This window comes from Orcinus orca, chromosome 14 (genome assembly GCF_937001465.1).
Source record: "Orcinus orca chromosome 14, mOrcOrc1.1, whole genome shotgun sequence".
Taxonomy (NCBI): Eukaryota; Metazoa; Chordata; class Mammalia; order Artiodactyla; family Delphinidae; genus Orcinus; species Orcinus orca.
Window position 1 is genome coordinate 29,032,123 of NC_064572.1, and position 24,015 is coordinate 29,056,137.

The 24,015-nt window shown below is 50.9% G+C and overlaps 1 protein-coding gene and 1 long non-coding RNA gene across 3 annotated transcripts in view; one reads left to right on the plus strand and one right to left on the minus strand.

Moving 5' to 3' along the window:
* The window catches only part of LOC117196979 (uncharacterized), a 42,700-nt gene that overhangs the window by 13,761 nt on the left and 4,924 nt on the right, over nucleotides 1-24,015 (plus strand). Inside the window, exons 4-5 of the long non-coding RNA XR_007471438.1 lie at nucleotides 5,984-6,146; nucleotides 7,783-7,840. This is a non-coding gene — a long non-coding RNA (uncharacterized LOC117196979). The remainder of the gene's footprint in view (nucleotides 1-5,983; nucleotides 6,147-7,782; nucleotides 7,841-24,015) is intronic.
* Nucleotides 10,293-22,270, minus strand: TBATA (thymus, brain and testes associated). 2 transcript variants are annotated; one of them, XM_049697306.1, is made up of 10 exons: nucleotides 22,034-22,270; nucleotides 20,543-20,775; nucleotides 18,485-18,640; nucleotides 17,520-17,599; nucleotides 16,182-16,355; nucleotides 14,151-14,232; nucleotides 13,232-13,376; nucleotides 11,591-11,643; nucleotides 10,772-10,814; nucleotides 10,293-10,530 (listed from the first exon to the last, which is right to left on the minus strand). In XM_049697306.1, the coding sequence occupies exons 1-10, from the start codon at nucleotides 22,231-22,233 to the stop codon at nucleotides 10,314-10,316; spliced, it is 1,383 nt and encodes a 460-aa protein (XP_049553263.1). In that variant the 5' UTR covers nucleotides 22,234-22,270; the 3' UTR covers nucleotides 10,293-10,313. The 2 variants fall into 2 exon arrangements, with proteins under 2 accessions (XP_049553263.1, XP_033263440.2); XM_033407549.2 differs by lacking the exon at nucleotides 10,772-10,814 and having other exon boundaries at nucleotides 22,034-22,262.

A 24,015-nucleotide genomic window follows, 5' to 3' on the forward strand; every position in this document is an offset into this window, starting at 1 on the left:
GGAACAGGATAGAAAGCCCAGAGATAAACCCATGCACATATGGTCACCTTATCTTTGATAAAGGAGGCAAGAATATACAGTGGAGAAAAGACAGCCTCTTCAATAAGTGGCGCTGGGAAAACTGGACAAGTACATGTAAAAGTATGAAATTAGAACACTTCCTAATACCATACACAAAAATAAACTCAAAATGGATTAAAGACCTAAATGTAAGGCCAGACACTATCAAACTCTTAGAAGAAAACATAGGCAGAACACTCTATGACATAAATCACAGCAAGATCCTTTTTGACCGACCTCCTAGAGAAATGGAAATAAAAACAAAATTAAACAAATGGGACCTCTTGAAACTTAAAAGCTTTTGCACAGCAAAGGAAGCCATAAACAAGACCAAAAGACAACCCTCTGAATGGGAAAAAAAATTTGCAAATGAAGCAACTGACAAAGGATTAATCTCCAAAATTTACAAGCAGCTCATGCAGCTCAGTTTCAAAAAAACAAACAACCCATTCCAAAAATGGGCAGAAGACCTAAATAGACATTTCTCCAAAAAAGATATACAGACTGCCAACAAACACATGAAAGAATGCTCAACATCATTAATCATTAGAGAAATGCAAATCAAAACTACAATGAGATATCATCTCACACCAGTCAGAATGGCCATCATCAAAAAATCTAGAAACAATAAATGCTGGAGAGGGTGTGGAGAAAAGGGAACACTCTTGCACTGCTGGTGGGAATGTGAATTGGTTCAGCCACTATGGAGAACAGTATGGAGGTTCCTTAAAAAACTACAAATAGAACTACCATATGACCCAGCAATCCCACTACTGGGCATATACCCTGAGAAAACCATAATTCAAAAAGAGTCATGTACCAAAATGTTCATTGCAGCTCTATTTACAATAGCCCGGAGATGGAAACAACCTAAGTGCCCGTCATCGGATGAATGGATAAAGAAGATGTGGCACATATATACAATGGAATATTACTCAGCCATAAAAAGAAACGAAATTGAGCTATTTGTAATGAGGTGGATAGACCTAGAGTCTGTCATACAGAGTGAAGTAAGTCAGAAAGAAAAGACAAATACCGTATGCTAACACATATATATGGAATTTAAGAAAAAAAATGTCATGAAGAACCTAGGGGTAAAGCAGGAATAAAGACGCAGACCTCCTAGAGAACGGACTTGAGGTTATGGGGAGGGGGAAGGGTGAGCTGTGACAGGGCGAGAGAGAGTCATGGGCATATACACACTAACAAACGTAGTAAGGTAGATAGCTAGTGGGAAGCAGCCGCATGGCACAGGGATATTGGCTCGGTGCTTTGTGACAGCCTGGAGGGGTGGGATAGGGAGGGTGGGAGGGAGGGAGACGCAACAGGGAAGGCATATGGGAACATATGTTTATGTATGACTGATTCGCTTTGTTATAAAGCAGAAGCTAACACACCATTGTAAAGCAATTATACCCCAATAAAGATGTTAAAAAAATAAATAAATAAATAAAAACAAAATTAAACAAATGGGACCTCTTGAAACTTAAAAGCTTTTGCACAGCAAAGGAAGCCATAAACAAGACCAAAAGACAACCCTCTGAATGGGAAAAAAAATTTGCAAATGAAGCAACTGACAAAGGATTAATCTCCAAAATTTACAAGCAGCTCATGCAGCTCAGTTTCAAAAAAACAAACAACCCATTCCAAAAATGGGCAGAAGACCTAAATAGACATTTCTCCAAAAAAGATATACAGATTGCCAACAAACACATGAAAGAATGCTCAACATCATTAATCATTAGAGAAATGCAAATCAAAACTACAGTGAGATATCTCACACCGGTCAGAATGGCCATCATCAAAAAATCTAGAAACAATAAATGCTGGAGAGGGTGTGGAGAAAAGGGAACACTCTTGTACTCTTGGTGGGAATGTAAATTGATACAGCCACTATGGAGAACAGTATGGAGGTTCCTTAAAAACTACAAATAGAACTACCATACAACCCAGCAATCCCCCTACTGGGCATATACCCTGAGAAAACCATAATTCAAAAAGAGTCATGTACCAAAATGTTCATTGCAGCTCTATTTACAATAGCCAGGACATGGAAGCAACCTAAGTGTCCATCAACAGATGAATGGATAAAGAAGATGTGTCACATATATACAATGGAATATTACTCAGCCATAAAAAGAAACGGAATTGAGTTATTTGTAGTGAGGTGGATGGACCTAGTGTCTGTCATACAAAGTGAAGTAAGTCAGAAAGAGAAAAACAAATACCGTATGCTAACACATATATATGGCATCTAAGAAAAAAAAAAGGTCATGAAGAACCTAGGGGCAAGACGGTAATAAACACACAGACCTACTAGAAAATGGACTTGAGGATGGGGAGGGGGAAGGGTAAGCTGTGACAAAGTGAGAGAGTGGCGTGGACATATGTACACTACCCAATGTAAAATAGACAGCTAGTGGGAAGCAGCCACATGGCACAGGGATATCAGCTTGCTGGTGTGTGACCACCTAGAGGGGTGGGATAGGGAGGGTGGGAGGGAGGGAGAAGCAAGAGGGAAGAGATATGGGAACATATGTATATGTATAACTGATTCACTTTGTTATAAAGCAGAAACTAACACACCATTGTAAAGTAATTATACTCCAATAAAGATGTTAAAAACAAAAATAAAATTAAACTAAAAGTCTTATAATTAAAAAAAGAAGACAATAACAAGTATTGACAGGATGTTGAGAAATTCAAATCCTTATACACTGCTGGTAGGAATATAAAATGTTGCAGTTGCTTTGGAAAACAGCCTGGCCATTCCTCAAAAAGTTTAACACAGTTATCATAGGACCCAGCAATTCTACTCCTAGGTAGAGACCCCAAATAATTGAAAACATATGTACACAAAAAGCTTGTCCATGAATGTTCATAGCAGTGCTATTCACAATTGCCAAAAGATAGAAACCACCCAAATGTCCATCAACTGGTAAATGGATAGACAAAATGTGGTATATCCGTACAATGCAATATTATTCAGCCATAAAGGAATGAAGTACTGACGCATGCGACAACATGGATGATCCTTGGAAATGTTATGCTGAGTGAAAGAGGCCAGTCACAAAATCACATATTAAATGATTCCATTTATATGAAAAGGCCAGAATAGGCAAATCCATGGAGAGAGAAAATAGTTTAGTGGCCGCATAGGGAAGGGGGAGCTTTTAGGGAAATAGAGTGACTGCCAATGTGTATTGGAGTTTCTTTTTGGAGTAACGAAAATGTTCTGGAATTGATTGTGTTGCACAACTCTGTGAATACTAAACACTATTGAATTGTACACTTGAAATAGGTGGACTTCACAGTGTGTGAATTAGATCTCAGTGAAGCTGTTACATTAAAAAGAAAAAAGAGTGGGAGAAGCTGGATGTAGGATATATGGATACTCTGTTTTTTCACAGTTTTTCTGTAAACCTAACACAGTTTTAAAGTTAAAAGTTTATTTTTTAATAGTTACAGATGAAGAGAACAGAGACGCAGTTGGTTTGCTGGCTTCCCAGGACCCAGTTTTCTCCAACCCCTCTGTCCCAGAAAGCTGAAGAGGGAAACAGGAAGAATATAAACCAATGACAGTCAGACCTCAAGCTAATGTTCAGAGAGGAGGGTGCACACAGGGCCCAGGTAAACAAAGAGGAGAATCAAGAAGTCACCATCTGTGCAAATAAGGGGCTTGGAAAGACGTACTCCAGATCCAACGTAAGCGAAACCAGAAGAAACTGACAGGGTACCTGTGCAAAAACTCCACAGGAGAAGAGGACGGAGTGGGACAGAGGAAGGAGAACATGGCAAAGAAAGATGACATGCACATTTCTGGAAGAAGATACACCCAGGAACAGAAGAAAATATTAGATAAGAACTGTTTGGGGGCTTCCCTGGTGGCACAGGGGTTAAGAATCCGCCTGCCAATGCAGGGGACACGGGTTCGAGCCCTGCTCCAGGAAGATCCCACATGCCACGGAGCAACTAAGCCCATGCGCCACAACTACTGAGCTTGCGTTCCAGAGCCCAGGAGCCACAACTCCTGAAGCCCGGGCGCCTAGAACCCGTGCTCTGCAACAAGAGAAGCCACTGCAACGAAAGCCCGCGTACCACAACTAGAGTAAGCCCGCGCACAGCAACAAAGACCTGATGCAGCCAAAAATAAACAAGTAAAACAAATAAATTTTAAAAAAACAAAACTGTTTTGCATTCTCAAGAAATTAAAGACAACTTGAACTCTGAAACAAGAGATTGAAGTTCAGACAAGGCAATAGAATGAGTTGAAAAGGACTAAGAAAAGAAACAAGGACAAAAATAATACCACTACAGAATTAATGAATGTAGTAGAATAATATCAAGGGTATAGCTGACATGATAGAAACACAAGACAGTGAAATGGAAGACAGATTTGAGGGAAATAAATCACACAGCACGCAGAAGAAATTAAGCCAATGTGCAGTAGATATAAACTCTAAGACGACCCTGTTGACCTGTGAGAAGGATGTACTTGTCAGCTGTTTGACCTTGGACGAATCACTTAACCTCTCTTCTGAATTCTCGTCTATAAAATTGTGCTAATTATTATGGGGAGTTAGAATGGGGTTAAGAGGATGGGCTCTGCCCATTCAAGCTGCAAGATTTGAATCCTGAATCGGTTTCCTATTGCTTATACGACCTTGAGCAAGTTCCTTCTTTTTTTCCAGCTCCTTATCTGTAAAATTGTCTTTAACGATAGTATCTACCTCATAAGGTTCCAGCGTGGATTAAACACGTAAGAGCTGAAGGATACTTCTTGACCTAACTTTACGAATATGTGAATATTTCAGTTTATATATATTTGATATGTAAACAAAGTCAACTCATGCTCAATGGTGAAAAATGAAAGGCATTCCCATTAAATACTATTAAAATGCCCACTATCATAGTTATTAATTAACATTATTCTCTGGAAGTATTAGCTAATGCAATCAGACCAAAAATAATTTTTTTTTAAGGTATAAATATTTGAAAGGAGGCGTGGTTTGAGACCTAAAAGAGTTCTGACAAGGGCAAAATTAGAAAGCCAGAGGAAGAAGGAAAGACCTGATCTCTGTGGCTCTGGGGACAGAACTAAGGTGTGAGCAGTCAGGAAAGGTGGTGGGATCTCTGTTACTGTCCTTGTCCAACCTGAAGTTGGACGCCATGTCATGGGTGCTACAATGAGGGTTTGCCATGGGCTGGGAAGGGGGCTTGGGAGCGTCTGAGGGATGTCCCAACAGTGAGCTCCTAAGGCTCCAGGAGGGAGGGTACCACCTTCCCCTGCCTTTGCTGAAAAGGGGTCTCCAGCCTATTCTCATCTCACCCATCAAGTAGGGGGCGGTCAGCGGGGTGATTGTTGAGCCAGCAAACTGGGCATGGAGAAGCTGACCCCCGCGTGTGTCCTTTAGCCAAGGGTCCCAAGCGTGGTTCTCTCATCTTCAAACTGCTATCTGTTCTAGTCAGCGTTTCCCGAGGTGTGGAAAGTGTACTCTGGTGGTACAAGTGGAACTTAGGGGGCACACGGAGGAACATTATCATTTTAAACATTTCTATTTCTATTTATTTTTGTGTGTATGAGAAACTTTTATAAATAACACCTCCAAACCATGATGCCAGGGATATTATCGCTGAGGTCAAAACTATAGTTAAGTGAAAAAAAGTAAAAAGGTAAATTTAAAGAAATATGAAGGAATATAGTACAGGTGGTGAACAGTTGTAACATGTTCATGACGGGGGTATGAGAATGGTTCAAGTTTGGGAACCGAGGGCTCTTGTCAGTGGCTCTGGAGTCTGATGAGCCTGTATGCTAGTTCTGGGGCCTCTGCTTACTAGCTGTGTGACCTTAGATTATCCAGGATCCCTTTGGTCACATGTAACATAAAAATCAACTTCTTCTGTACACTCAATTTCCTAGCAGCATTATCCACAATAGCCAAAAAGCAAAACAGCCCAAATGTTCCCCGATGGATGAACGGATAAACAAAATGGAGGATATACATACAAGGGAATATTATTCAGCCTAAAAAAGGAAGAAAATTCTGGCACGTGCTACAACATGGATGAATCTTGAGGACTCTATGGTAAGTGAAGTAAGCTAGTCACAAAATGACAAATATTGTATGATTCTACTTATATGACGTACCTAGAACAGTCAAATCCATAGAGACAGAAAGTAGAAGGGCGGTTGCCAGGGGCTGGGGGCAGGAGGGAATGGGGAGTTATGGTTTGATGGGTATAGAGTTTCAGTTCTGCAAGATGAAAAGGGTTCTATGGATGGATGGTGGTGATGGTAGCCCAACAATATGCATGTATTTAATATCACTGAACTATATGCTTAACAATGGTTAAAATAGTAAGCTTTATGTTAAAAGTGCATAAAAATCAACACTTCGATTAAGAAATAATTTTATTGTCTCATATAATGGGGAAGAATCAGGACCATCAGGTGTGACTGAATCCACAGCTTTGTCTCTTGGAGCAATGATGACCAATGATGGCATCATCTCAAAAGCCAACATTCCTTCCCAGCCAACAAAACAATCCCAAGGGTGGACTCTGGTTGGCCTGGTTTGGGTCACATGCTTATCCAATCCTTGAACCAGTCACTGTGCCCAGGAATGGGGCACTCTGGTTGGACGGAGCTGAGTTTCAGGCCCACCTGGAAGGGGGTGGGGGCATCTGGGCAAACCCAACAATGGCTTTCACAGTGACTAAGGAGACTGGATCCCAAGGAGGACCTAGAGCCATAAGAGAGAAGATTGGAAGGGAAAATCTGTCCTCATGCTTCAGGCAGGCAGAGAAGCAGAGGGAAGTGAGAAGAGAAATTCCAGGGCCTGAGCCAAGGAAAATTTAGAAGTGACTCAGGAGTGGTCATGGGGTCCTGACACCCAGCAGAAGTCACCTTGTTGCCCAAAAGGGGGCCCGGACAGGGAGTGCTGCTAAGCAGGGCACAGAAACTCTGCAAAGCCAAGCAGAGCTTACAGGCCACAGCCCAGTAACCAGCCTGGCCTCCAACCTGCACAGGATCTGAGGTCAAGATGGCCCTGAGGTCAAGATGGCCCTGTGCAGGTGACGAGGAAGGCAGGCCAGACATCACTTGCATTTCCAGGAAGGCCAGTGACGACTCTGGCCAGTGCTTTGTGAGATGTCTGGAACCTTCCAATTCTCCCAGCTGGCTGTCCCCCTGGGGTTCAGCAGTGACTCCCTTAAAACATGGAGAAAGGATGCAGGCCTGTTGGAGGACTTTAAAGAGGGCCAAGGAGTCACAGCAAACCCTGCCGAACTCCATACCTAAGGGACGGAAGAAGAGGAAGCAGAAGGAAGAGCGGGTGAAGTGGCTGGAAGTGAGAGAAGGGTCCACTTCTCTGTCTGGAGACAAGTGGGACTTGGGGTGATCCTGCAAGATGGCAGCTGGCAGAAAGTAAAGGGCACTGACAGAGGAGCCCACAGCCTTGAGTTTGAATCCACTGCTTATGAGCTGTGTAAATTTTGATGTTGCTTCTGCTCTGAGCCTTGGGTTTTCCACCTATAAGACCTACTTTACGGGTGGCTGTGAGCATTGAATGAGGTCAGATCATCCCATGCAACCATAGGTTAGCCATCTGTGTTTTTGCAATATGGTAGTTTCCCATTCCCATTTGCATAGCACATGTTTATTTCCACAGTGTTTCTATGTGCACATGATTCAACTCAGTCCCCTTATCTTTCTCCTAACAGACTGCAGAGCTGCTGAGAAAGATCTCATCTGTTCACAGTCTACCCGCAAAATACACAGGTAAGAAGCCAGGCCTGAAACATCTTGTCTTTCAATGCAGTGACAATGGGTGCAAAAGCCAGGCAGTGACACGAGCATTTTGCAGCGAGTTGCAAAAGGAAACACGAGATGGAGAAAGCAAAATAAATAGATTGGAAGGATGGGCTAAGGAACTTAAAGGAGAGGTACGCTCCAGGGAATAAGAAAGTCTGAGAATCTGCAGGGGCAGATATTAATCTCATGGCAATTTTTCCTGAAAAAATTAGAGGAGGGGTAGAAGGATTACCTAAGGACCCAGGGCTTTTGTGCCAAGAAGTATGGTATATTTTGGAAACAGATAGCTTTTAGAATTTTTCAGCGTCTGGATTTCAACAAGTTATTCATAATGGAGTAGGGATATACTCTTGTAACCACAGCTGCCCAGGGGCAAGGACCCTATTCCATGAACAGTCCTCCTGTTCAGCTCAGCCCCTAAATGAGGTTAGATGGCAAGGTGGAGCTGGAGGGTTTGGGAACAGAGGCTGGAGGAGCTGAACTGCTGCATCGATTAAAAGAGTAAATGTGCGAGGATATTCTGAGCCATGCTACAACATGGATGAGCCTTGAGGACATCACGCTAAGCGACGTAAGCCAGATACAGAAGGATAATGCGTACGACTGTATGATTCCACTAATATGGTGGACCTAGAGTTGTCAGATTCAGAGACAGAAAGTGGAATGCCAGGGACTGGGAAGAGGGGCGAATGGGAAATTATTAATGGGTTTCAGAGTTTCAGCTTTGCAAAATGAAGAGAGTTCTGGAGGTGCGTGGTGGTAATAGTTGCACACAATGTTCATGTAGTTAATGACACTGATGTGTACATTTCAAAGTGGTTTAAATGGTTAATTTTGTGTTACGTATATTTTACAAGAAAAAAATTGGAAAAAATTAAAATAGTGTGGGCTTTCTGGGGGCAAACTGGTGGCAGGGTTGAGGACAGGGCAGGGGAAATTCAGTGAGATGGCAAGGGGCATAGGTTTTTGTTTTGGTTTGGTTTTTTGGGTTTTTTGACCGCACCACGCGGCATGTGGGGTCCTAGTTCCCTGACCAGGCATCTAACCTGTGCCCCAGCAGTGGAAGTGTGGAGCCCTAACCACTGGACAGCCAGGGAATTCCCAGGGCATAGTTGTTGTTTTTGTTTTTATAAATTTTATTTATTTATTTATTTTTGGCTGTGTTGGGTCTTTGTTGCTGCGTGCGGGCTTTCTCTAGTTGCGGCGAGTGGGGGCTACTCTTCGCTGCGGTGCGCGGGCTTCTCATTGCAGTGGCTTCTCTCGTTGCGGAGCATGGGCTCTAGGCGCGTAGGCTTCAGTAGTTGCAGCACGTGGGCTCAGTAGTTGTGGCTCATGGGCTCTAGAGCACAGGCTCAGTAGTTATGGCACACGAGCTTAGTCGCTCCGTGGCATGTGGGATCTTCCCGGACCAGGGCACGAACTCGTGTCCCCTGCATCAGCAGGCGGACTCTCAACCACTGCGCCACCAGGGAAGCCCCAGCCCCTGATCTTGATTGAAGCCTGCCGTGCACAAGTTTTGTGTGAAAGGGGTCATATGAACTGACGTGGGGGAATGGGGGCAGTGCTAGAAGTAGAGAGTGGAGCCACAATCCGTGGACTGAACTAAGTCAGTAGAAGTAGGAGCTCAGAGCCATAGGTGACGATGAAATTGTAAATACTCAATGCCGACCTCCCCACCCCACCCCAAGCAATTTGCAGAAATCTCAAGGAAGACATTGGACTTCCCAGAGGGTCAAAGCCGTCTTCTCTATATCTTAAAGGATAGAGACACCCCAGTTGCATCTGGGTCACACTTATATAATGTCCCTTTCCTTCTTGGTCTTGCCAACCGCCATTTTCCTAACCATATGCTCTTCAGGGATGTGACCACAACTTTTGGTGAGGGTTGCTGTTCGTAAGGCAGCAGAATACAGCAGATAGGAGCAGGGATTCTAGATCCAGACATGTTGCATTTGGATCCTGGTTGTCACTTGCTGTGTGGCCTTGGACAAGCTAATTCACCTTTCTGAGCCTCACTCAGTTCATTCATCTATAGAATGGGAGTGATTCTCTACCTCACAGAGCTTTGGGGAACATCAAACATAGTACCATATATAAAATATGTACAACAATTCATATAGTGTTCTATATGAATTAGCTAGTATCTGCCTCAGTGCCTGGTAGGGACCCAATAATTGGTATGGGTCAGTGTTGTAAAGTGGCCTGTGAGTTCCCACCCTCTGCTCTTATCTACCCAGAACCCTGGGAGACTTGGCTCAAGGATGAGCAGAGCCCCATCTACCACCTGCCCTTCAGTTCTCTGGAACCTAACAGAACCAGGGAAGCCCCACGTGGGGAGGCTTTCTCCAAGGGAGTCGGGATGGTTTGGTACAGCTCATCCCCCCTCCTGGAGCAAACTACCCAAGCACAGACCTCCTGGTAGGAGAGCGGAACTGTCCTCTTAAGGGGAAGACAGTATTTTAATAGGCTCCATGTGATAGGAAAACCGGTACTGCTGTTGAGGAGGTGCAGGCCGAATCTTTGAACTCAGGGGCTCTTCTTGAGCAAGGTGGGCAAAGTGGTGCGAACTCCTCAACCCTCTACCTTTGGCTTTGCCGCCTTCTCTTCTGGGTTCTGGCTGGAGTGCACGCGAAGAAGTTGTGCTTTCCCAGGGTTCTCTGGGGGGGGGTGGAACACAGCAGGCAGGAGAGCGTGAGGGGCCGGGTCCCTACCTGGGAGCTGCCCAGGAGATCTGGAGAGACCCCTTCTCCCCGCCAGGCCCTGGTGGATGTGTGTGTGCCTGGGTCAGGCCAGGCTTCTGCTTGGGCCCTCCTGGCAACCTGGGAGGGGTTGGCTCCCTTCCCCCAGCCTCACCGCCCTCTTCTACATCCAGGTCACAGATGTCTGAGCAGTACCTACTCTGTGTCAGACACGCTGCCCGGCACACAGGACCCTTTACAGTCTAGTGGGGGAGAACAGTGTACATCGAGAATACCTGTCCTCTCCTCTCCCCTCCAACCTTCCTTCCCCTCCCCCCCACCCCTGCTCTGGTCTAAGGTACCCCCTCCTCCCTGGTCTCCCTCATCCCCTCTGGGACCCCACAGTCCATTCTCTACACAGCAGCCAGAGGGGTCCCACCACACCCTGCTGATAGCCCTCCAGTGAACCCCATGCTCTCTTTATGAGACCACATGCCTGGCCTTTCCCACAGGCCGGCTCTGCCCACCTATCTCATGTCTTACCACTGTCCCCAACCCACAAGGCTCCGGCCACCCTGGCCTGCCTGCTCTTTCACCAACACACCTGGCAGGTGGAAGCCCTGCTCACAGGCTCTCCCTTGACCCAGAGAGGGCTGGATCCTTCCTGCCTTTTGGCTCAAGGGGCCCTCTGCCCACCCTGCCAGTCCTCCTGATTCTGCCATCGCCCTGTCATTTTCCGTAGGGCACCCATCTGCCTCAGGTGTCTTTGTGGTCTGCACTCCTCTCCCTAGGATGAAGCACGGCAGCAGGAACTCGTCTCCAGATTCTCCCCCAGTGATCCCAGAAGCTAGCGCTTAGGTACTAATTAAGGATCTGCTGAACGAATGAGTGGATGGATGGATGGATGGATGGATGGATGGATGAAATGAGCCGCTTCTTTGGGCAGGGCTCCATCTCCAGGGGGTCCTTGTATCCCCTGAGGAATCTAGCCATGGTGGGCCTCTCTGAGCCCCCAGTGACCTGCTATGTGGACTCTTACCTGGTTTTTCGCTTTTTGATAGAGGTGGCGTCTTTGTCTTCTTCAGGGATTGGCTAAAACCAACACAAGGAGAGGCTGGGAAGGTCAGGCTGGAGCCGTGCAGCCAGCCGAGTGGCAGGGTGGGCAGGGAGGTGGGGAAGGTGCCCCAGGGAGAGGCAAGACCCACCCCTCCTGAGAGCCAGCGGGTGTCTGTGCAGGGATGGCCCCACCCCAAGCAGGACCCCAACAACTGTGACTCCATCGCCCGCTGTGGCCACAGGGAACCAAGGCCCTTCTGTAAGGAGCCGTAGGGAGGCCACTGCACCTGCCCTCCCCTGGCTTACTGCTTCCCTGCAGACGGGAAGCCTTCCTGTGGGAGTGGAGAAGACAGAAACCCTGCTTCCCTGATGAATTACTGATGAGCATGGATGACATTCATATCTTGTATTGGCTTTGCACTCAGCAAGCCTTTTGATGCACCCGATGTAATTTTTCCTCCCTATGATTCCAGGAGAGGGTGTTTTGAGAAGGTGAAACAGAGGCTCACAGATGGGAGGTGGCTTGCCTAAGGTCACAGTGAAGCTGCCTTACCACTGTGCCACCCCTGGTCTCAAAGTGGAAAAGAAAACCAAGTCCAGGGCCAGAGCAAGCACCCACACCTTCAGCACATCCAAGCCAGCACAGCATGCCGCCCCCTTCTCACCAATCCACCCACCCGCGCTCCAGCCACTCCCAAATTTAACTTCCCTAACGCTTCCCATTTCTGACTTCCACTCCTGACTTTTCCCACCCTCTCATTTGCTTGTTCAAATCCTATCCATCCCAGCAGTGTCCCCAGGCGCTATCAGACATACTTAGGGGACTGTTGGAAATACACATCTCCACGTTCACCCCCACCCTACTGTGTGACAATCTCATCTGCCTTTTCAATAAGCTCCCTGGTGGGTCTGAGCGCTGCTGGGCTTGGAAGTCAGATAAGCCTAAGTCTGAACCCCAGCTTTTCTGCTGCCCAGCTGCGTGATTTGGGGCTGTCATTCAACTGTTCCTGAGCCTCAGTTTTCTCATCTGTAAAATGGAGGTAATACTGCCTCCGTGGGTGGCTGTATGGACTAGAAACGTGTGAAACACCCAGCGGTGTCAGGCAAACATAGTGGGCACTCAGGATTGCTGGTCCCATGGCTGACACTCAGGCCCCACTCCCCTGCTGTGTGCGGACTTCCCTCATCTTCCCTTTCCCCAGCTCATCATTAATCCTTCTCTCCAGCCATGCAGAGGACTTAATACCCGCATAAAGGTACTTCTGCCTGCCTTGTGTCACCGTTCCTTCTCTGCTTGTTGTGTCTTCCCAAAGACCAAGAGCTCCTGGAGAGCTAGATGTGGCTTACCTGGCCCTGTCTTGCTATGAGTGACACAGGTCACCCCCTTAGCATCCCCACAGCTGGCCCCTGGAGTCTGGTCTGGTAGAGTAAGCTTTCAAGCCGCATAGGTAGAACGGGGGGAGGTCCGGGGGAGAGCATGGGCCTCTTCCTCCAGGACAGGCTTAGGCAGCCCAGGCTCTGGCCAGCACCGGGCTCCCTCCTCTGGCCTCCACTGGCCTCACCTGGGAGGACAGGTGGCTGAATGTTAGGGAGGAGAGGGGCAGCTGAGGGGTGCGAAGCCCACCTGTAGGGTAGCTGTTGCCTCTCTTGAAGTGGTTCTTGAATTTCCTGGAGCTGGTTCAGGAGTTTCTCTGATGGGATGGAGACTAGGGCCTGGGGAAGGAGCTGAGCCACTGCTGTCTGCAGGAGGCCTAGTGCCCTGTCTTTCTCTGTAAGCACAAGCGGGGGAGAATCCTCAGGGGCGAGACCTCGGCCCCCATCCTGCCACCAGGTGGGAACGTCAGGGAGCGGGCCCTCCAGCTCTTCTGCCCAGTGGGTCCAGACGGCTCTCTCTAACCATCTCACATTCTGTCCTTGGGGGCCCGTGGGGAAGGCCACACTTCTCTGGCCCCTGTGTGTGCAGCGTGCCTCGGCCTTCCACACCTCTCTCGAGTGTCCCTGGTTCTTGGTTCACCTGCCACCTCGGCCCCTGGCCCCCTGGGAAGCCTGCTGGGGACCCCCCCTCCCCCCCCTCCTCCTCCACTCTCCCGTCCAATCAGCTCTCTGGTTCTCATCACTCCTCACCCGCCCACTTAGATACACCCACATACACGTGAGTATGTGTACGTCCATTTACGTGTCCATGTGCACCTGTGTGTGTGCTCTTATGTACGTGTATTTGCATCTCTGTGCGTGTGCATTTCCCACAGTGGTGGATTAAAGGCCGTGTCTGCTAAGTATGGTCTTTGAGTGTCTCCCTCCCAGGGGCCGAGGCCTGCGGTCAGTGTGGAGGAGGGGGTCCCCTCTAAGGAGCAGCGTCGTGGAGGAGGGAGCAGTGACGTCTAGCTGGAAGAGATTAGTTTGGGGCTCCAAAAAGGAGGAGAGGCCCCCGTGTAAGGCCCTGGGGTGGAGCCGAATGACACCTGAGTCCTGCAGAAACAGTGGACACAGCCCTCAGCGGTCTCCACTCAGACGAGGTTCTGGGCCCGGGACTGTGTCCTCACCCTTGGGGGGCGCGTAGAGTAGCCAGAACCGGATAGTATTCAAGGAGTCTGTTTGCAGGATTTGAGAAAGCAGCTCCAGGATCTGTGGGCAGGACGACAGGCCTGGGTCGGCGTGGCTGGACAGCATGTAGCTGGCTGCACAGCTGCCTCCCCTGCAAGGTGGTCTCCCAGAGCCCTTGCTTGGCTAGACGGGTCCCCACGATGGTCCCTGCCTCCCCTCCGCACGGGACTTTACACTTTGTAGAAAGCTTTCTCTGCCTACAGCCCTGGAGGAAGATTCTTAACCTCCCTACTGGGCAGATGAGGCGTCTGAGGCCTCGAGAGAGGGACACCTCGCAGAGCTGTTGTGGCAGAACGAAGCCTCAGAATCAGACACCTGGACCCCTCGTCCCTGAGCCCTACTTGGGCTGGTTGTACCCCAAAGTCCCTCACGGGGAAGGCAAGGTCAGGGCTGGCCCGTCAGCTCCTCAGAGATGCACCAACTCCCAAATGCTTGGGTCCTTGGTGTGGGGATTTCAGGGACCCCATGGGCCTCCCCTCCCTGAAGTTCCCAAGTTCAGAGATTGGAGATGTTAGCAAAGAGGTGGGGTGATCCCTGTGGGCGGCCTGAGGGTCGAAGTCAGCTGGTTCTGTGCCCTGCTCGGCCGGGGGCTCCTTCCCGCCCAGAGCCCTGTGCTCTTCACTCCCAGCCGCCTTCTCAGCCTCCAGCATCTTGGCTACTTCAGGGCCCTTTCCCTGCGGCGTCCTCCAGTCAGGGATCAGCGGCAAGAGATCCAGCTCTGTCTTGGAAGGGCGATGGGGGCTTCCTGGGCCAGGCTGCTGCTGGCGGCTGTGCCTGTGTGGAGCTGGGGCCCACGGGGGGAGGCGGAGCCCCCGGGGTCCTAGGAAAGTGGGGTTCCCTCAGCGCTTGGTGGTCAGTCTCCCCAGGACCCGAGGTGCGCTGTCAGTGCCCAGCTGGTCTGCCTCATCCCTAGCAGAGCGGGAACTGGGCCGGGCCTCTCCCCAGGCCTGCGACTGCTAGGCTGCCCACCCTCACCCCCGGGTACCCGCCCCCTGAGGTGACCCCCGCCCCCATCTGCCCGGGGTCCCTCTCCATTCTCCACATCCAACTTACCTGCCCTGTGCCCCCTCCCCACAGGACCCAAGAACCTACTTCCAGGGAAGGTGAGGCCGCCCTATGGTGGAGAGAGCACTGTGTTCTAGCCCCTGCTATGCTGCGCCCTCTCCGGGGACCTGCGCCGTGGGCTGTCACCCGGCAGGGTCTCAGCCTCCCCGTCTGTGGAATGGGGTCCTGTCTGCTCTCTCTGTTCCCTGAACTGTCTTAGGGCTCCAAGGGGACTGCGTGCTTTAAAGCACTGGTCACAGGGCAGGTGTCAGGATGCTGTCATGGTCTGGCCTCTCCTGGAGAACGGGTGCGCCTTTGAACAGAGACGCTCACTGCCTCGCCCGCCAGCACGACTCCTGCGTGCCTCTCAGGCCCCCATGGGACACTCGAACACGGAGGAGGGGGCTTTATGCTTCGCTGCAGCACAGACCAGACGGCTCCAGGGTGTGGGGAGGTGGCTGCGACCAGCCTTGCAGGCTGCGGGGGGGCAGCAGGCTGGGCGTGGTGAGGACACGCCAGGCAGGGCCTCCACCTCCAGGCTTCTCATTCCACCGCCGTGGCTCCCTTCACTAACACGTCAGGTGCCACAGCTGGACCAGACCGTGTGACAACGTGTCCGTGCTCCCAGTTTGGCTAAATCATGGAACTAAGGTCCCGAGAGGGAAAAGGACTTAGAGAGGGAAAGGCTCAGACAGAAAGCTAGAGGCAGCTGGGGATTGGAATCCAGGCTCCTGACTCCCAGGTCTGGGGTTTTTGAGCCTTGTGGTCTCAGGTGCAAGGCTCCCTGGGAGAAGCCAGGCTTGAAAGCAGTTTGCAAGGGTCCTAGTTGGATCCCTGTGAGCCTGGGAGCAGGTACCACCATGTTCTCTGCCCTCAGACTAGGGCCTCTGTAGGGTCCACAGCCCCCAACCTTCCCAGCACCTCACCAGCAACTCCTGATCCTGTAGGATGAAGGTCTGGTCTCCTCCACCTGTGCTCGGAGAGTGGTTTCGTACGCCCTGGCGGGAGTGGCGGCGGGCCGTGGCCCGGGAGGAAGCAGGGATGAGCCTACCAGTCTCTGCTGAGTACTTTGCCCCCTTCTCCCGCTGAGGCTCCTCCTTCTGCTGGGAAAAAAGCAGCCAGAGACTCTTGGCAGAGAGGGAGAAAGAGGAGAAAGCAGAGGGGACAAGGGGGAAAAGAAGAGGAGGAGGCCGGGGACCCAGGATATCACCCAGGCCAACCCGACCCTGTCCTAGACCCCTCTTGCCAGTGGGGTGGCCCTTCCATTATAGCTATTGCTCTTCCTGCTGGAATTTCATTGAATGTTGGCTCCCCGCCATGGTTCTCGGGTGGTCCTTGTACTTCTTCTTGGGTAGGCCCGCCCCATGTCCCTCCCCCCAGCCCATCAGAGATTTGAAAACAGTGTCCTGCCTTGGTGTAGGATACTGTCCCCCACAGCTTGCCATCCTTTCTTTGCCCTGGGAAACCTTCCTGAGCCAGGCCTGTGGGCACAAGGCCTAGGACCTCCTGCCCCTGGAACTCCAGTTAAGACTGGTAGTATCCTTCTCCCCATTTTAAAGATAAGAAAACTGAGACCCAGACAGCTTAGCTGAGTTGCCCTGAGTGTCACAGTGAGTTAGCTGCAGAGCAGGGACGGGAACTCTGTTGCCCAAGACAAGGGCGGGACCAGACTCGGCCACAAAGTTCCGGGCCTGTCCTAGGACCAATTTCAACCACCTTCAAGCTGCCTCCCGCTTGTCCTTATTGGTTTATCAGCAAATAGCACCCAGGAGGCCACCCCCATTCTGTCTGTAATTCTTCAGGGATTTTCCACCCCTTCTCAGATTAGACACGAAACTAAGTTCAGAAATGAGAAACAAGCTGATCTTGCCTACGTCCAAAGTCAGCCCTTCTCCCGCCTTCTCCCTCACTGCTGCCCACTTGTACCCTGTTCCTCAGCCCTCTGATCTCTAAAGATGCCCTGCATTTTCCAGCTTGTGAGCCTTTATGCTGTGTGCTTCCACTAGGCACGTCTCTCTCCATCCGCTTCTAAACTATGAGCCCTTCTTGGATTTCTCCACCTGGTACATTCTGTCCTCTGAACCCTCACTGGGACCCTCTCCCTTGGGTTGAATTCATGGGCCCCTTCCCCTGTGCCAGCAGTAGCGCCTCTCAGGAAGGCTCGCACTACACTGATCTGCTGGAAGCCACGTGGGAGGGATTTAGTTACAAAGGAGTGAGTCCATTTCGTCTCTTCTCAGGCAGCTGCTTTGTTCTGCACCCACCTCCTTGCTCTTCAGCACGTTCTCCTTGGTGAAGATGGCCACCCGGGAAGCCAGGTCTTTCAACTCCTTCTTCCAGGCCTCTGGAAGGAGGGGACGAGATCCGGCCAACTGATACCTGGGGCTCTCCTCCTTGCCCTCCCTGTACACTGGGTGTGGGGAGGACTGTAGGTGGAAGAGCCTCCCCTCCTCCCCGTCTTCCTGCCCTGCATCTTAACGGGAAGGGTAGCTTCACCGGGGAGGTGGTGCCCTTGAGGGAAGGAGTAGGAATCACACCACTGGTGGGTTGGTGGGTATGGTGGCTACTGATACTGGTGTCCTAGCCTGTGGCTTTACTGGGAGATGCTGGAGAACATTTGGCTACATGTACCAAGATGTTTGTGATTTAGTCTAGCTTTGCCTCTTTTAGGAGCCCAAAGCCAGGACAGAGATTCAGTCGATATGCTGTGGCAGTTACTAAAATACTGAGTGACTCCTGGCGAGGTTGGTGACGAGCACTGCAGCAAGCCTTCCAAGCCCCTCTGCCCCTTCCCCAGGGTCCTCCCCGCCCTTAAGGGAAAGGGAAAGGCTTGGCAGCGCAGAGGCCTCTGAAATGCTGCCCTCCCCCTCCGCCCCCCAACGCACTGTCTATGGCTGGCTGTTCTGATTGGCTGGTGCCTGAGCACACAAGTTATGAAATACAGTATTTCCAATCCTGTTCCTGGCTAGAGCTGTAAGTCACATGACTGTTGCCCACATCTGCTTGTTATGACTCCTCAGACACATCAAAGCCAAGCAGGGGTGCATTTCTGAGGACCTGGGGCTGGGGAGTAATGCAAATGCAGCTGCCTGAGGAAATAAGGAAAACACTGGGGTTCCCCACCAGACCCCACTGACCTAAGAGCAATGGCCCTTTCCTTCTCAGGCACCCACCCAAGCCAGGCACACGTATAACCCCAAGGTAGAGGGGCTGTGGCCCAAGTACCCACCAGAAGCAAGCCAGGGATCCCGATTGGACTGCGGGTCTCCAATGGGGACCGAGATGGTGGGCATCCCGATCAGAGAGCGGGGTAAGAGTGTGGCTTGACGTGAGGCGGCCAGAGAGAACTCGTCCCTGACAACACAAACAGGCTTCCCGGTGAGATCTGTGAAGGGTTAGAGGCTGTGAGAAGGGGGGCCTGAGTGGACCCCAAGAACTCCGGGGGGCTGGGAGGAGGCTGGTGAGCAGGGGCTGCACTTGGCCCACTTCCTCCAGTAACCACAAGCCCAGAGATGGCGAGAGCTGGGAGGGCCTTTGTAACCACTGCGACCTTACCCCTGGGGACACCTAGAATGGCAGCGAAAGGATGTGCTCAGGGTCACGCAGTGAGTCAGGCAGAGGTAAGACAGGAACCCGGGCTTCCTGAGACCCTAGTCCTGGGGTCCTTTCGGTGTTCTACGACAGGGCAGTGAAGTGCAGGTGTGAGCACAGAGGCAGGCAGCTTAAAGAAGAGGATGTGGGGACGGGGGCATTAAGCCACAGTTTGTGACGAGAGGGGCCTGGGCTCAAATCACAGGGAGCGAGACCCTCTGGATAAAACGTCATGCCATCTGTCAGGCTTCCAGGGCTGAGTGCGTGGCAGCCTGGAGGCGGTAAGAGACATTTACACGTGAGGACCCTCCAGTCTAAGGTTTGTGTGATGCTATAGCATCATTAGTTCAGCTTTGGGGAACAGCCTGGTCAGGACTTACCGTGGGTGCTCACTCTGTCTTCCCGAACACTTTCCTTTGGTGCCAGAACCCCTCACTCTCCTGGGTCCTCCTGGCTCACCAGCCCCTCGGCTACTGCTTCCTCTTCATCTCCTCAACCCCTTAGCCTTGGGGTCCCCAGGCTCATGCCAGGTTCTCCTCCCCTGCATCTACATGGTCCCCTGATGATCCCATAAATACCACCCCCATCTGAGCGGCTCTCACGTTGGCATCTCTGCCCCAAATGGACCTGACTGCCTACTCGATACCTCCTCTCGGACTTCTAAGAGGCATCGCACATGTTGCATCTCCCACGTCCCAGACCGAACCCCTGACCCTCCCCACCCTCCACTGGCCCCTTCTGTGGGCTTCCCTGTCTCAGCCAGTGCAACTCCAGTTTTCCAGTTACTCAGGCCAAACACCTGGGAGTCGGGCTGCCTCCTCTCCCGTCTCGTACTCTGTTTTGAATCTATCAGCAAATCCCGTTGGCCTTACCTTCTGTATATCTCTAGAGCAGGGACACTAACTCCTCCACTGCTACCTCCCCGGTCCAAGCCACCATCCATTCAAAAGCCAGTAGATCCCTTCTGCTACCTCTTTGCTCTCAACCTTCCAGTGGCTCCCACCTGACTCACCGAGATGGCTTAAGGGTGACCATGGTGAGCTCCAAGGCCCACGCGTTGTGGGCCCAGCTGCCTCTCTGATGCATCTCCTTTCTCTCCTCTCCTGACTCTGCTCCAGCCACACTGACTTCCTTGCTGTTTCTCCAACAGAGCCAGGATGCTCTTGCCTCAGGGCCTCTGTCCTTGCTGTTCCCTCTGCCTGGGACACTCTTCCCCCTGAGATCCACACGGGTCATGCCCTGTCTTCCTTTATCCTTTGCTCAAATGTCATGCTGTTGGTCAGGCCTCCCTGTATAGCCTTGGCACTTACCACATCTGACACCTTATCTATTTCCTATTCTTTCCCACCAAAGAGTCGGCTCCGTGAGGGCAGGCACTGTCTGTCTCGCTCACTCTCATAACCCCAGGACCTAAAACACTGCTTGACCCATAGTTCACACTCATTAGATATTTGGTGGATGGATAGCTGAGTGGCTGAAATGGCCTGAGTTAGACCAGAGAGTGCAGCTCTGCAGCAGAACGTTCATCCCTTTCTCTGATTTGTAAAATGGGAGAATTGGCAATGACGTAAATCCTGTGGGGCTAGGCAGTCTGCCCTTGGACCCCCGCACCCTGCCCCTGCCTCAGGTCCTCCCTTTCCAGCACGCCCTCCCCTGTCCCCACCTCCGGCCAGGCTCTGGCCGGCCCCAGCCCTACCTTGGATGTGGGTCACGTGCTGGGGATGGGGGTGGTGCCGGGAGAAGAAGGAGTGATGGCTGAGGTGGCCGAAGCGGTGGGCACCGGGCGTTTGGGGCTTGGAGGTCCTCAGTTCCTCTCGGATCAGCCTGAAATCCACAATCCCTGGGATCCTCAGTTCTTTCTGTGGCCCGCCGTCCGCGTGGCTCCTTGGCCAGCACCCTGACTTCTCGGGTTTTGGCTCAGTCCTTGGCCTGAAGGAGAGGGTCAGGGAGAAGCAAATGGAGCCCCCCGGCAGCGGTGCCCACCCGAGCTTATTAGAATCCATTCCTGAGATGCTCTGAAGTCTGGTTTCTGGGATTTCACCGCCACCCCCGTGACACCAAAGCTGAGCCTCCCCCAGGCTCCTTTCTCAGCCATGCCATCCGGCCCCAGGGACCCTTCTGTCTTCCTAAGATGCCTGAGCAGGGAGCCAGGACCCCAGTTTTCTCTCAGAAACCATTTCTAAAGCCAGAAAGAGAAGCCATAGACCCACCTACTCATCCAAATACCTGGACTGGAGCAAAGGTACATTATATACACCTCCAGGGCCAGGGGGCTGACCCTAGCATGGGCCTCTCCCCAAGCCAAACTGCTGGCAGCCCAAGAGAAGCCAGCTATAGGCTGTCACCCTCCCCCCTTGCCCTCGGGGGCAGTTTTGGCCCAGACTCAGCGTCCAGGGGCCAAAGCTGGCGCCAAGGCCAGACTAGGCCAGTGAGTCCTTGTCCCGTGGGGGCCCCTCCCGGGAGATGCAGAGGTGACAGGGCGGCTGTCAGGGCTGCGTCGCTGCAGGGAAGCCTCAAGCTCTTGCTTCGCTTCGCTGGAGACAAGCGTCTCAGGTTCTCTGTCTTCCACCCGCACCCCTTCCCGCTCCTGAGGACGCTGTGCTTCTGCCCCCGGAGGAGGCGATGGAGTAGGTCCAGCGAGGATCCAAAGGTGGGCTGCTGTCCGCCAGGGGCCTGGTGGGACCACCTGCCTGCTCACTGTCTGCTTTCCCTTCCGGTGGTCCTGGCTGAAGGGAATCCCTCTGGAGGTGTATAGATGGACTCTGGATATGCTAAGCAAGGCGTTTTGCCCCAGGAATCTCTGCGGATCTCGCTGACCAGGCCCCTGAGTTTCCTCTTCCGTCCTCCATTCGCCTCTAAGGGGTCTGGGACTTAAAGAAATAAAGCAAACCTTCTCTGAAAGTCGCTGTTAGCTGGCCTCCCCTACCCCCAACTAACAGAAGAAGTCAGCCCCTGAAAACCCCTGGAATTTCTGTGCTCCTGCCCCCTGCCTGTGACTCTGTCCCTACCCAGGAGGGGCCCTGCTTGTGATTTGCTAACTCAGGCCTGAGAACCCACTGGGGGCCTGGCTGATGGCAGTGGAAGGTGATCTCCACTTGGACCCTCAGTTTGCTGAGTTCCTTTGTCTTCCGCCCACCCCGGCCCCCTCCACCTCCTTGGTCAGCAGGGAAGGCATTTGGGACCTTACCTCGTCAGTGGGTGCTCCGCCAATTGGGTCCTCACTTCCGTAGCCATTGTAGGGCCTCTAACAGAGTAAGGACCGGCGAATTTAATACTAGTGTTGAAGATGGATAACGGGAACTCTCGTTGACTGGTAGTAGGAGTGTAAACCGGAACAGACTCTAGGGGAAAAAATTGGCAATATCTTATAAAATTGAACATTTGCATGCCGTATCACCCAGCAGTTCCTCTCCCAGAAATATACCCCAGAGAAACTCTTGCAGACGTGCAAAGGGGGCTATGTGTAAGAATATTCAAACCAACATTGTTCAAATTAGCAAGAACCTGGTGACAATCTAAATGTCCAGTGGCAGAAGAATAGATAAATATGCTGTGGTCCATTCAGACGATTGAACGTTATATTGCAACGACAATGAACGAACCACAGCTACACGCAACAACATAGATGAATCTTACAAATGTGATGCTAAGTCCAGGAAAGCAAGTTTGCAGGAGACCATATGGCCTGAGATGCTTTTTAAAGATAAAGTTCAGGGCTTCCCTGGTGGCACAGTGGTTGAGAGTCCGCCTGCCGATGCAGGGGACACAGGTTCGTGCCCCGGTCCGGGAGGATCCCGGAGTGATCCTCCATGCTGCGGAGTGGCTGGGCCCATGAGCCATGGCCGCTGAGCCCGCGCTCCGCAGCGGGAGAGGCCGTGGCAGTGAGAGGCCCGCGTACCGCAAAAAAATAATAAATAAATAAATAATAATAAAGATAAAGTTCAAAAGCAAGCAAAATTAGAGGACTTCCCTGGTGGCGCAGTGGTTAAGAATCCACCTTCCAATGCAGGGGACGCAGGTTTGACCCCTGTTCAGGGAACTAGATCCCACATGCATGCCGCAACTAAGAGAATGCATGCCAAAACTAAGGAGCCAGTGAACCGCAACTAAGGAGCCCACTGGCCTCAACTAAAGAGTACACGTGCTGCAACTAAGGAGCCGGCGAGCTAAAACTAAGGAGCCTGCCTGCTGCAACTAAGAGCCGGCACAACCAAAATTTAAAAAGAAAGAAAGAAAGAAACAAAAAGCAAGGAAAATTATCATAAACATGATAAAACAAGAAAAAAAAGCAATGAACGCTAAACACAAAATTCAGATAGAGGCTATTTCTGGGGGCAGGTGGGAAGAGGCGGGGAGGAGAGGAGCAAATATGATGTGTTGATGGTGGTATTCTAGTTCTTGGTTTGAGAAGTGCATTTACTGGTGATGACATGAATGAAAGATAATAGGTGTTAAAGCCAAGAATTGTGATTAATCTAAATCTATGGATCTGTACATATAGTGCTGGGGTTGCAGGTGCCAAGGATGGGGTTGAAGCAGGAAATCAGTGCATTCTGAGAATTAACCATCTGAGTCATAGAATCTGCAAGGGACCCCAGAGATCGCCCAGGGCCAGCCTTCCATAAGGTTAGGGTGGAGGGGAGCAGACAGCACTGCCTGAGATCGGGTAAGAGGAGAGACTTGGAGATCAAACAGCAAGGAGCCAGGCATCCTGACTCAAAGTCTCCTGGTCTTTGCCTACAGAGAAAACCAGTTGGCACGGCTTCCTTTGAAGGCAGTTTGGACATCCTTAATGATGGGGGCTAGGCTCGAGAGCACTTAGATGCTGCAGGGTTGAGGACAGGGCATTGGGATGCCCCATACCCACCTGCCTACAGGAAAGACTCGATAGAGCAGAGACTTTTAAATACTTTTGACTGTGACCATAGTAAGAAACTCATTTTTACATCATAACCCAATTCACGCACACAAGTGTGCATGCATTTGTGTGTGTGTGTGAAACTGAAGCAGTTCTTACCCTTGTTATATATGATGCATACTGATAGTTTCATCCTATTTTTTGTTTTCATTTTGTCAGTGTTAGATGCAAACTATTAAATTGATTTTATAAGCCAGTATTGGGTCATAGCCCACAGCTGCTGTGAAGAGGTCAACAGAGCCTCTAGCGGG